Raw genomic sequence first — 11,540 nt, 5'->3', positions numbered from 1 at the left:
GTCAGTACGAATAACAGGTCAGGACAATATAAGGTTCCGTTTTATCTTTTATTTATTTTTTTATAACAAAGTTCTGATAATGCACATTTCACAAGGATAGAACTCCAAACAAGCACATGTAGAGGCTCACTCCACCTTCATGTATAATGGTACAAAATATCTAAAATAAGTCACTCATACCCCAACACTAACCCCAGAAGAGGTTCACACTCATCCTTACATAAACATACAATGGAGGAATAAAATAAAAAAACAGAGCAGATATTCATAGGAAGATGGGCTGAGGGGACTGTACTTGTGATTTTAAATAAGTTACTGAGCAGAGATCAGGGACTGTTTGGGCAAAGGCAGTAATAAGTACATGCTAAAGGCAAGACCAATCTAAACATGCATTCACTAGTGAAGCAACACAGAGAGGCAAACAGTGCCTCATGCTGGTTATTCAGTATCACAGTATCATAAATAGATGTCTGAAAACTAACAAAGCCTTTTTGCATGTGAGCACTTGGAAATCATCTACATCTCTGCAGGGACTTCAGAGTGAAATACCAGGATAGGAACAGTAACACTCTGGGTGGCTCTCGAATATTATTAGAGCAAACCTGGTTTACACACCAGCTCACAGGGATTCATTTTATTCTACATGGAGCACCAGGCGGGTGGGGTTTATACCGGCGCATCACTGGGCTTGTAAACAGGTGACAGTGTAAATCAGGCTTGCCTCTAAGAGCACATAATAAAAACAGGAATAGAAAAAGGTCCTATCACTGGAGTGGGAGAATACAGGAATCAAGAGGGGCTTGAGGATAACAATAAAACCATCCATTCCTCTGTGTGCCGGTCTTCAGGTCGTCTTCACCTCTTCTTTTGGTCTGAAACGGGTTAGAAGTTGCTACAGTTACTACACTGAGTTTACTCAGAAAACATCATCTAAACAGCTAACACAAAGACAAAGAGGGTTCCCTTTCTTTTAGCAGTTTCAGTAACTCATCTTCTGTTACAGGCCCTTTTCTCAAACACTAACTATGAACGTCATGTAGTGAAACACCATATTACACCCACACTATACATCTCTTTATCAAAACAACTGTCCAATCAGATTAAGCTTTGGTCATATCACTGATTAACTGATTGGCCAGCAGTGTGCCAGGACACACCAATAAGCTCGTGCTTTACAACAACTGAACCATAGCAAGTTACCAACAACACTGAATAATTATTAGTACTTTCATATAGCAACATTACCAGCTGCAGAACAGATTAGGGAGGTGATGGATGATGATCATTTGCTTGTTCATGCCTCTCACCTCTTTCTATAAATGAATGTGTGTGGTACGCAGCTCCTCTGATTGGAGCTTAATACACCTGTCTGTATGCATGAAGCCATTTTTTTTTTTAAACACTTAAAAACCAACTGAACGACTTCAACTACAAGTCTAAAGAACAACTAAAAAGTAGGTCAAATCATGCATTGTTACATCTGAATGAGCCTCTCTGATATAACATTGTTTCTCTTTATGCTGGAATAGGGTAAATCCACTATATGCCTCTTGTTGTCTCATTAGCTGCTTTGTTGTCGTGTGTGAGCCACACAGTATGCAGAGGGGTAGACAGCATTGCCTTACTACACACACGGCCTTAACTGATAACCCTAAATGATAAATGTAAGACACCACTACACCAACCAGTTACAAAACACAATGTCGTGAATCTGAAATTGCTTCAAGCTGGGAACCTGGTGTCAAAATTCCCTACTCCATATCCAGTGTGGTGAACAACCGAGACAAGTAAAAGTGAACCACTCTGTCCCAGTCTGAATGTGTCTTACCCTGATGTGTCCATTTTCTCCTCCTCCTTCTCTTCCTCTTTGACTTCTAGGAAGCAAAGACACATGGGTAAATAATGTTCCTGTTATCTTTAATCATGCTCTACGATATCTTTGTCTCACTAGCCTCACCTTTCTTTTCCTCTCCTTCCTTCTCGTCCTCCTTCTTCACTCGTTTAGCCTTCTTGTGGTTAGCTGCGTTCCGGCGCCCCCCACCTTGCCCCTCCGCCTCATCTTCAGAATCAGAAAACTCCTCCTCGCAGGCTATCCTCTTGTCGTGGGCTCGGACTGAAAAACAGAACACACAAGAAAAGCCATCAGTACAAATCCTCATGCTACTGTTTCCTTTAATCCTAAAAAAAAATAAATTCCTCCTGAAGTCTCTTACTAGAGATGCGTTTGTCTGGGTCTTCCTCCTCCTCGTCTCCGCTATCTGGGTGAGGGGCATCCTCTGGGATCGCTTGCATCTGGACACCGGGGGCATGAGGCAGCATACGCAGGTTCTCAAACAGGCGTTGTTTGATCTTCTCCAGGTACTCGTTGGTGTTCTGGTTGGTCATGTTGGAGGGGCTGATGTGCAGCTTGAAATCAGGGCCAAAATACTCAAAGTAATCATTGTACGGTAGCTCATTGGGGATCGAGCAGTCCAAGGCGACGGCGGTTTCGTAGGTCCAGCAACGGGCCACATTGCGGATGGTGTAGCCTCCGCCGCCCAGCATCAGCAGAGGAAGGTTGAAAGTTTTGATGTACTCGACACACTTGGCGTGACCTGCAGGAGTCAGCACATATTTGCGTGAAATTCCTGATGCTACAAAGGCAGATCTGAGCATTATCTTTTGGACTGTGTGGTTATACCTTTGATGGTGAGGTTAAAGCAGCCCAGTCTGTCTCCAGACAGAGAATCAGCTCCACACTGCAGCACCACAGCACTAGGCTGGTACATCTCCATGACTTTAGCCATGATCTAACACACACAGTAATAATAAAGTCAGAACATGAACAGTGAACATGCTCTCTGCTGGCTACAGAAACATTATCAAAGAAAACTTACAGGCTTGAAGATGGCTTCATAGGACTCATCATCAATACCGTCTCTGAGAGGGTAGTTCACTGCATAGTACTTGCCCTTTCCTGCTCCAATGTCCTGCACACATTGGGAATATTGTTGAATTCATGGTCACACATGTTCAAGTTGCACTGGTCACGTGTCAGAGGTAAGAGTAAGAAAACTAACCCTCAGGTCTCCAGTGCCAGGAAAGTATTCCCCATACTTGTGGAAAGACACGGTCATGACCCTGTCTGTGGTGTAGAAGGCCTCCTCTACTCCATCACCGTGGTGGATGTCAATGTCAATGTATAACACCCTCTGATGGTATCTGGAACACGGCATAGAACTCAGTTAATAAACATATACAGTTCTGCTACTGTATAATAACATAAACAAAAACAAAACAAAAAAACACTCCAACAGTGGTCAAAAGTGCACCCAGCGTGTGTGTCTACTTAAAAGCAAACAAATGCTGATGCAAATCAACCACTCAGAAAGACACAGGACAAAGGCAGCGAGTCTAACAGAGCATTTCTGGATGCTTTCATAAATGCGCTCTGCTGACAGAGGACAAGGATATACAGTCATGTAAAAACAGAGCACAGCTGTGCTGCTTACTTAAGCAGCTCCAGGATCGCCAGCACGATGTCATTGACATAGCAGAAACCAGAGGCCTCTGACTTCTTGGCGTGATGGAGCCCGCCGGCCCAGTTGATGGCGATGTCTGTCTGCTGCTTGTTCAGCTTCACTGCTCCAGCTACAGGAATGAAAAAGAATAATCAACATTAAACAATCTGATGGAGCTTTTAAGGGAAGCTTTAACTGTATTTTGATTCTTGTAGGTTTGCATTTGAACAGTTAAAATATTCCTCATGTATGTTATTCTGGGCCTCTCAGTTCACCCTGTCTGAAACAAGTCATTTTAGCATCCACCCTCCTTTTTAGATTTCTTCTGATTAGCTGCTCTTTGTAAACAAAAGGACTGAGAGTATGTGAAGTGTGTTTGGAAAACGTACCCACAGAGCCACCTGTTGAGAGCTGACAAAATTCGAAGAGACCATCAAAGACTGGACAGTCCTCTCCAACATTGACTGTAAGAAAGAGAAAAACAGTTTTTATACGCCTGAACAGAAGGAAAAGCCGAGGATTAATGAGAAGAAAACAGCACACTCACATCTCTGCATTTGTTTGCTGTACTCAGACATGTTGTCCGGTCGGATGGACCTCAGGAACTTAATGTAATCATCACTGTGGTACTTTGTCATCTCTTCACCACTGGCTTTGTGTGGTCTCTGAAATAACACACATTGTCATTAATTGTTAGTTGTAACTAACGTTTTGTGCAGTTTGGTACAGGTGTGAATACAGACAGGGCTAACCCATCATTCAAGCCCTATTTACCTGTCTTATATATCCTATATAACGCAGTTTGAGTTAAATTTCAAAATTCATTTTTATTTAATTTTCTGAGATAAAACATATGGAAGGAAACCTTGCACAGTCAAACTATCGATTTATCTATCAATCTTCTATCACTTATTGAGGTCAAAGTCATATGACCAGTCTAGAAGGGATATTGAGGGATTCGGCACCAGAGAGCCACGAACTTTCCAGCATGTTCTGAGTCTCCTCTGGGTTCAACATGCCTCAAATATGTCATCTAAGTTGCACCCAAGAGGCATCCCAGTAAGACACCTGTACCACCTCAACTGGCTCGTTTTGATGCTGAGGAGTAGCAGCTCTGCTCTGAGCCCTACTAAATGTATCCGAGACCATATTCTTTACATAATTTCCTTAGGGATTATTAAAGGATTCTGGTCACTACTCCAAGTTTCTGGCCTTAAATCAGATTAGGAACAAAAACAAACCACCTTACAACTTCACGCTCACAAACAAGAACCTGATGAATCTGAACTTCCAGCTAAAACCCATCCTGCCTCTGACAGCCCAGTTGCCCTAGTTTGTGCCAGACACTATCGCTCAATTAAAACCAGTAGGGGTGGGGGGCAGAAAAAAAGAAAAAGAGATTCAGCATAGTGTCATGATATTTTGGGTGGCGATATACAGGGACACCAAATACTCTGGGAATACTGCGAACAAGAAGGTTCGTCTCACCTGATAGGTGTTTCCCTCTGGACCACATCATTGGCAAAAAGCAAAGATGTGAAGCTGAGCTCACCAAACCTAGAGCTCTTCACCTGCTGCCTACAAATTCTGTCCATAAAAGTTAGAAAGGGACTCAGTAACAAAGGGGATCCCTGGCTGAGTCCAATGCCAATTTGGAATGGGTTTAACTTACTGCTGGAGACCAAACCCTCACTGTGGCTGCACAGGAACAAGTCACAGACTCACAAACCACAATTACAGCTGCATGAAGCTCTATAAATGTTACTCAACATGGACAAGCTGTTTATAACACAGTTAAAACAGCAACTGGTGACCATTATTTATTTATTTATTTTTTATAAAACCTCATTGCAATTCTGCAGTAAACAGCAAATAACTACCCATTTTTATGTGTGTAAAAACTGTTGCAAGGCACAGTTGCATTAACAGTTTGGCTCTGAGAACTGTCAGTCCTGGCAGAAACCCTGTGTGTGCATCTCTGTCTGATGTGTCTGGTGGTATGACTCACATAGATCTCCATTTTTCTGTACAGTCCATAGTTGAGGAGGAGGTTGTGCGTCATACGGATCCTGTGCGGTTTCATGGGATGGCCCTGGCCATAGTAGTAATTCCCCACATCACCTGTGGGCAAAAACATCATCCAGACAAGTTTATTTTAGATATTTGAAAAAAAAAAAAAAGCCACATTGCCTTAGGCAATCTTCTAAAAATGCCAACTTCAAGCTCAGCTCCACCCAAAACCTGCTCATCTGCATTTCAAATATACCTTTAAGTTAAAAAGTCTACGAGGCTTCGTGTAAGGGTGACTTTTTATTGAACTTGGCCAACTCTAAACCTCTTTTTTAAATTAAAACTTGTAACACATTCACTAAACGACTACTGCAGAATACACTGTGGACGTCTTGGGCTGACTTGTAGGAGTTTTTATCGGAATTATTTTGCCAGACAAACATTTTAAAAAGCACACAAGAAGGCTTGAGAGAAGGACCACGCTCAATACACCGGTTAATGTAGCCAAATCATTCGGCTGGGAATTTATACGCTCAGTGTTATAGAAGTTTCTTATGTATGCGGTTATGCACATTAATTTTAAAAAAATGGAGTCAAACGCATTCTAACTTCTATGAAACCGATGGGCTAGATAGCGCCAATCACAGAGGAAGCCGGTGCAGCGTTCACACTTCTCGGAAGTTGTTAGCAATTCCCCAGTAACACTGATGTGATTAGCGTCGGATAGCTTCACGACTCCTTCACGCTGCAGGGAAGACCTTATTAGCCACACGCATCTAAAACCCAATACAATGCTTTAACAATTTCACGAAACTGGTCCTTTTACTAATGCACTTGAAAGTCCGACGAAGATCCCCCAGTGTGCTGCGTGCAGGCTTAAGCTAACAGCTAACTATGCTTTCCGTGTGGCTAAAGCAGGCTAGTTAGTCAAGCTAACATTAGCTCACCACACCGGCTAGCTAGCCTGGTGGTATAACACCCTTTTTCGATTCTTTATGAAATACATGTAATATTTCCTACTCTTCCAATGCCACTTCGATATCAAGGCAAACCAAGGTGCATACGTTCGATATTTACCGTCATAGTAATAGCAAACTTTCTTCTTTGTTCCTTGAGACAGCGCCATTTTACCCCCCTGTTCCGTGCTCACCGGTTCCTCTGTGGCTCCAGGGAGCACTCGTTGAGGTCCTGTCAACCAATCACAGAGGCTGAACCGCCCTACAGGGAGGCGCCGGTATTACAAACCGAAGAGCGCCCTAAGATCCATCCTCCACCGGGCAGATTAGTGCGCTCTGTAGGCCGTTTGCCTTCAGGGCTTTCTATGGCAAAGATTTCTTGTCGTTTTCAGTTGCACTTGGTATTTGAGTTCAAGCTGCAAGAAGCAATGAAGGCAAGTTTCTGCACGTACAGTAGCCCGTGTCAGTTCTACAATGTGAGGTTGGTCACTGTAATCTCCAGCAACAACCAGTCTGTGAGCTGATAAAATAAGAATGAGCTTTTCGTCTTCCCCTGTGTCGAGAATCCTTTTACTTCAGGGTTTTGCCCAAGGAAAAACAGCTTTACTGTAGATTCGAGACGGGATTGAAATGACCCCCGCTCCCCGATATTTAAAATCCACGGACTCCCCCCAAATCCCCCTAGCCCACTCCACCTGCCAAAAGGAGGTCACCAGAACAAACGGGAAAAAATATACTGAAGGCAGATGAGTAAACATGTAAGAGTGTTGATACACAGGGAACAATATTAAATGATTTCAGTTGAGAATAATTATTTGAAAAGCCAAATACGGAAAATGCCAAATGCATTTGTGTACTTTTCTATGCATAAATAATTGCATATCGACTATAAATTGACAGAGAAAGCTACAAATAGTTACATAAAAATCTACGTGAAGGCAGGAAATGAGGTGATGCCTAAAATTTCCTAGGAGATGATGGCTCTCCTCTGATATTCACGGAAGAAATACCTGAATATGTATATATATACACTTTCACAGTATGTTCCACCCTTTAACATAAACACACCAGTTACACCAACATTTTATTGATCTCTTTAAAATTCTTTTATCTTATTGCAAGGTTGTTGCAAGGTTTTGTTTAGTACCTTTTGTATTACATTAAATGCGTTGTCTAGGGACTCTCAGAGGTCCATGACCATAAACTAAGGTGTCTTCAAAATAATTGGCAATAATCATAAAATTGGCCTGCGTCATTTTCCTTTCCTTCCCCTTTTGCTAAAGCATATAGTTAGGGCTGGATCAGGTGACCCTGAATCCTCTCTTAGTTATGCTGCGATAGGTGTAGGCTGCTGGGGCGCCCCCTTGATGCATTGAGTGTTTCTTCTTCTTCTAAACTCCAATCAGAGAAAAGACACTAAAATATTAGAAAAAAACACCTACAATCAGACAAACCCTGTCACCGACCACTTGGCGACAGTGGGAAGGAAAAACCCCAGTTTAAAAGGAAGAAACCTCTGGTACAACCAGGATCAGAGCAGGGCATCCAGTTGCCACAAATGGTTGTGAGTCAGGGGAAAGAAAAGAAAGACAGAAGACAAACTCAACAACATCAATTTGTCATCACCCACTTCTTTCAGTGTGAAACCATAGACTGTATAAAATGAAGTACATGGACACCATTGCTTTTTGAAGTCCAATCTTGAAGCCTTGAGCTGAATGTTTTGGCCATTGCCATCTTGGTGTTGTGAAACCAGATCTGACAAGTGAGGCGTGGAAAGCTGAGAAACAATAGCTAGGTAGGCCAACAATAAAAACAACTCTCCTTTTCCATCCTTTTTGGCTCTAATGGGGGACTGTAGTCAAACTGAACACAATGTTGGAATCAATATGACTTGAAACCAGAAAAAATGGAAAATACATCAATAAAGTCATCAAGAATGTGTTTACTGAGGTCATAGGTGAAGGAAGCAGTGGGATCATTTTCCCATTTACTTCTAAACCCCTGGACTCCTTTTAACATTTATATGGCGCCAATCCACAACTGTTGCCTCAAGGTGCTTTATATTGTATGGTCAGGACCCTCCAATAATACAGAGAATATACTCAATTTGAGAGAGATTATAGATGTATGTCTATTCTTTATGCAGTAACAAACCATTCCTGCTACTGCATCAATTGGCTTATAACAATTCTTATTCCCAAGGGATCACATGAGAAACTGGGAGTGTTGTGGACGACCATACTTATAAACGGCTCTCCATAACATTCCCACTTTCTCACATCTTTACGAAATGCTGATATCAGCTTCAAAATTTAGACACAGGTTAGTTGTATGTAAGGTTGGTTCTTGATTGTTGTCTCAACTTGAAATTTGAGTTCGGCCATTGAAAGAACCTGGTGGTCGGTTTGATTTGTTTGTTCTCATTGAAAAATAAAAGCGTTTCAATGGGCCAGAGGTAAATGTTATCCCGTTCTTTTACTAGATATACTTTAACAAATGCACGTAAAGTGAAGTACATAAAGAACCCATTTTCCTTTTAATAACAAACTCAATGACGAAACCTGAAACAGATTAGGATTTGAGACTGGCCACCAGATGGCGGTGTGCGCTCATTTGTGTTTGGCTTGAACTTCCCAAATCTCTGCAGAGCCTGTCAGTGCTGAATGAAAAATGCAGCAGCTCTGAAGTGATCAGTCACAGTATCTCACCTACATCACGCAGTACAAACAGAACAACGATGTACAGAATAAACCAAACAATGGAGAGGTGAACTCCGTGCGGAGCAGCCATCAATAATTTGTAGCTCACTGTATCTTCCGTGCCCATGCACAGTGTAGGCAGATGTGGATGGTTTACACAATTAAGTGCGCTTCTTCTGCCATTATTTTATGCACAATTCGGTCTGTTAGTAAGAAAATGTCTGCTGTTGAAGTTTAATAAGTGAAATCTACAAGACGCATGGCGCCTCGTCAGCTCGGAGTTTCGGCTTTGTTTCAATAATTCAGAATTGTTTGAAGGCTGGAACCAAATGTAGCTCAGATCTCAACTCATCAAATCAGCATGTGAACTAGGTCAGATCACCCAGAGCAGGGCTGATGTGTTCAGCTCGCCATGTTCAGGAGGGTGGTTGCCTTGTTGCCTTCCTTCTAATGGAAGGAACACTGTGAATGTGAAGGGGACGGGGGGTGGATGTAGCTGTAGTGATCTCAGGGCCACGGGACTAATTGAGGAGCCAGGGGTCAGCGGACTCACACTAAAATGTCAAGAGTGCTCAATTATCTTAGAACCTTGTGCCACGTGGGATTTCCTTATCAATGAGAATAGAAATAGTGGGCTTTGGTTTTTTAATGAGCTGTGGCCCATCAATACTATGATGAGACAAATGTGTTTTGGTTTTTTTTCTTTGTTCTTTTAACCCACTGAGATGTCTCCAGTCGTTTTCCATTAGTGGAAAAGCACAAAATCAATACAGCCTTGGGCTGCAAGTTATATGTAACCAGACATTGTTAAAATGTATATTACATTTGACCTTTTTAGCTATTTATAAATAATTTGACATGACAGTTGGATGTATTAAGCCAAATATAATGCAAGTAAACCAGTCCTGTTTTATATGGGTTTTTTTTGTTTTTTTTAAATATTACGGGTGTCCTATAATAGTTCATACTTGTGTATTAATTCAATTTAATTCAGTTTTATTCATACAACACCAAATCACAACAATAGTTGCCTTAAGGTGCTTTATATTGTAAGGTAATATTTCTCTCTACAATATCTGATAGAAAACCCCAACAATCAGATGACCCTCTATGAGCAACCACTTGGCGACAGTGGGAAGGAAAAACTCCCTTTTGATCATTATTACTTACTTATGTATTAGTAGAATAAAACTTTGCCTGTTCAGATTTACTGGGTTGTATCTGATTACAAGTATACATCTAGAAAAAAAATAATTCCCAATGGAATGGAATAACAACAGCAAAGTTCACCCTGGAAAGCCATCTTGTAATGCCTCCTAGCACTTTTGAAACGTTAACCTTTGTTCAGATGGTTGCCATGATATAAACAGGGGTGCACATAAGTGGTCCGCAGGTACGCATTCACTGTCAAAATAAAAGACGCGCACCAGATAAGAAGTTGGAACGCGCGTTTGCGTACATAAGATGTTCTGGAGGAGGACAGACATTTGTTCAGAACTCTTAAAGATGTCGAAGAAGCAAGCTCCGTAAGCAATTACTTTGGTGAAGCGCATATTCCCGGAGGAATATAAACACAATGCACACACAGTGTCAGCGTATAAATGTTATTATAAAAATTAACAGAAAAAATTACCTGAAAAGTTTGCAGACTTTACCCTGTAAGAAAGCTTTTAAAGGCTTAGTTTCACCTTTTTAACATCTTCAATTTTGTGAAATTTCTTGGAAATCTGGAATTCTGCAAAAGCAAGAGTTCTTCCATAGATTTAGATGAGAAGGCTAAATCTATAAATAGCATGAAGTCCTTCATGTGGTCAGAGTAGTAAAGTAGTAGTAAATTAAATCTGTCACTAGAGCCACCTGACGTTAACCCATTAACTACTTTGTATTTATACAAACACACAAAACAAGTATAAATTGCTGACTAAAGCTTGATTCAGACTTCTGCAGGAAATCTACATCCTTACTTACAACATGACTGGAAACCCCTCTTAACCCTGCCATGCCACTGACGTCGTTGCGGGCTGCATCGACGTGATCTTTAGTTACATTTCTTAGGAGGTGCACGTTAGGTTATGTCAAAGGTTACAGTGTAGCGTTAAAAGCTGTTTCCAGTTACAAAGTAAGTCCCATTCAAGCATAATTCAGGCATAAGAGATAATGTTACAGTGGTGACTAATGAAAGTGGTTACACCAAACCACAGACCGTGTAGTAACACCGCTCTACGTGTGGAAGAGTGGGTACATTTTTTCTAGCTTCTAAAACTTGAGATACTATCACTTTAATAAATTTTGAGGTCAAACCTGTAGGGGACAGCACAGCGGCTGCATTTATTTATTCTTGGTGCTTTCGTAGAGAAATTTGGTACTCGAAG

General features: G+C 41.5%; 1 protein-coding gene across 1 annotated transcript; it reads right to left on the bottom strand.

Annotated features, from left to right (window-relative positions):
• Positions 1–40: 40 nt before the first annotated feature.
• Positions 41–6,716, bottom strand: hdac1 (histone deacetylase 1). The gene is made up of 12 exons (XM_065471255.1): positions 6,588–6,716; positions 5,509–5,621; positions 4,048–4,165; positions 3,890–3,964; positions 3,492–3,630; positions 3,060–3,201; positions 2,877–2,969; positions 2,681–2,789; positions 2,214–2,594; positions 1,958–2,113; positions 1,829–1,874; positions 41–872 (listed from the first exon to the last, which is right to left on the bottom strand). Exons 1-12 carry the CDS (start codon positions 6,634–6,636, stop codon positions 845–847), a joined length of 1,449 nt encoding a protein of 482 aa, XP_065327327.1. The 5' UTR covers positions 6,637–6,716; the 3' UTR covers positions 41–844.
• Positions 6,717–11,540: the final 4,824 nt, after the last annotated feature.

This window comes from Pelmatolapia mariae, linkage group LG22, assembly GCF_036321145.2.
Source record: "Pelmatolapia mariae isolate MD_Pm_ZW linkage group LG22, Pm_UMD_F_2, whole genome shotgun sequence".
In the NCBI taxonomy this organism is placed as follows: Eukaryota; Metazoa; Chordata; class Actinopteri; order Cichliformes; family Cichlidae; genus Pelmatolapia; species Pelmatolapia mariae.
This window is presented reverse-complemented; position numbering and strand designations above follow the sequence as displayed.

Excerpts from the sequence above, each read along its gene's own strand:
- hdac1 (XM_065471255.1), bottom strand. The coding sequence starts at position 6,636 with ATGGCGCTGTCTCAAGGAACAAAGAAGAAAGTTTGCTATTACTATGAC. Across the intron at positions 4,166-5,508 it reads ACAGAAAAATGGAGATCTAT|AGACCACACAAAGCCAGTGG; the intron begins GTGAGTCATACC and ends GTGTTATTTCAG. Across the intron at positions 2,790-2,876 it reads ATGAAGCCATCTTCAAGCCT|ATCATGGCTAAAGTCATGGA; the intron begins GTAAGTTTTCTT and ends TGTGTGTGTTAG.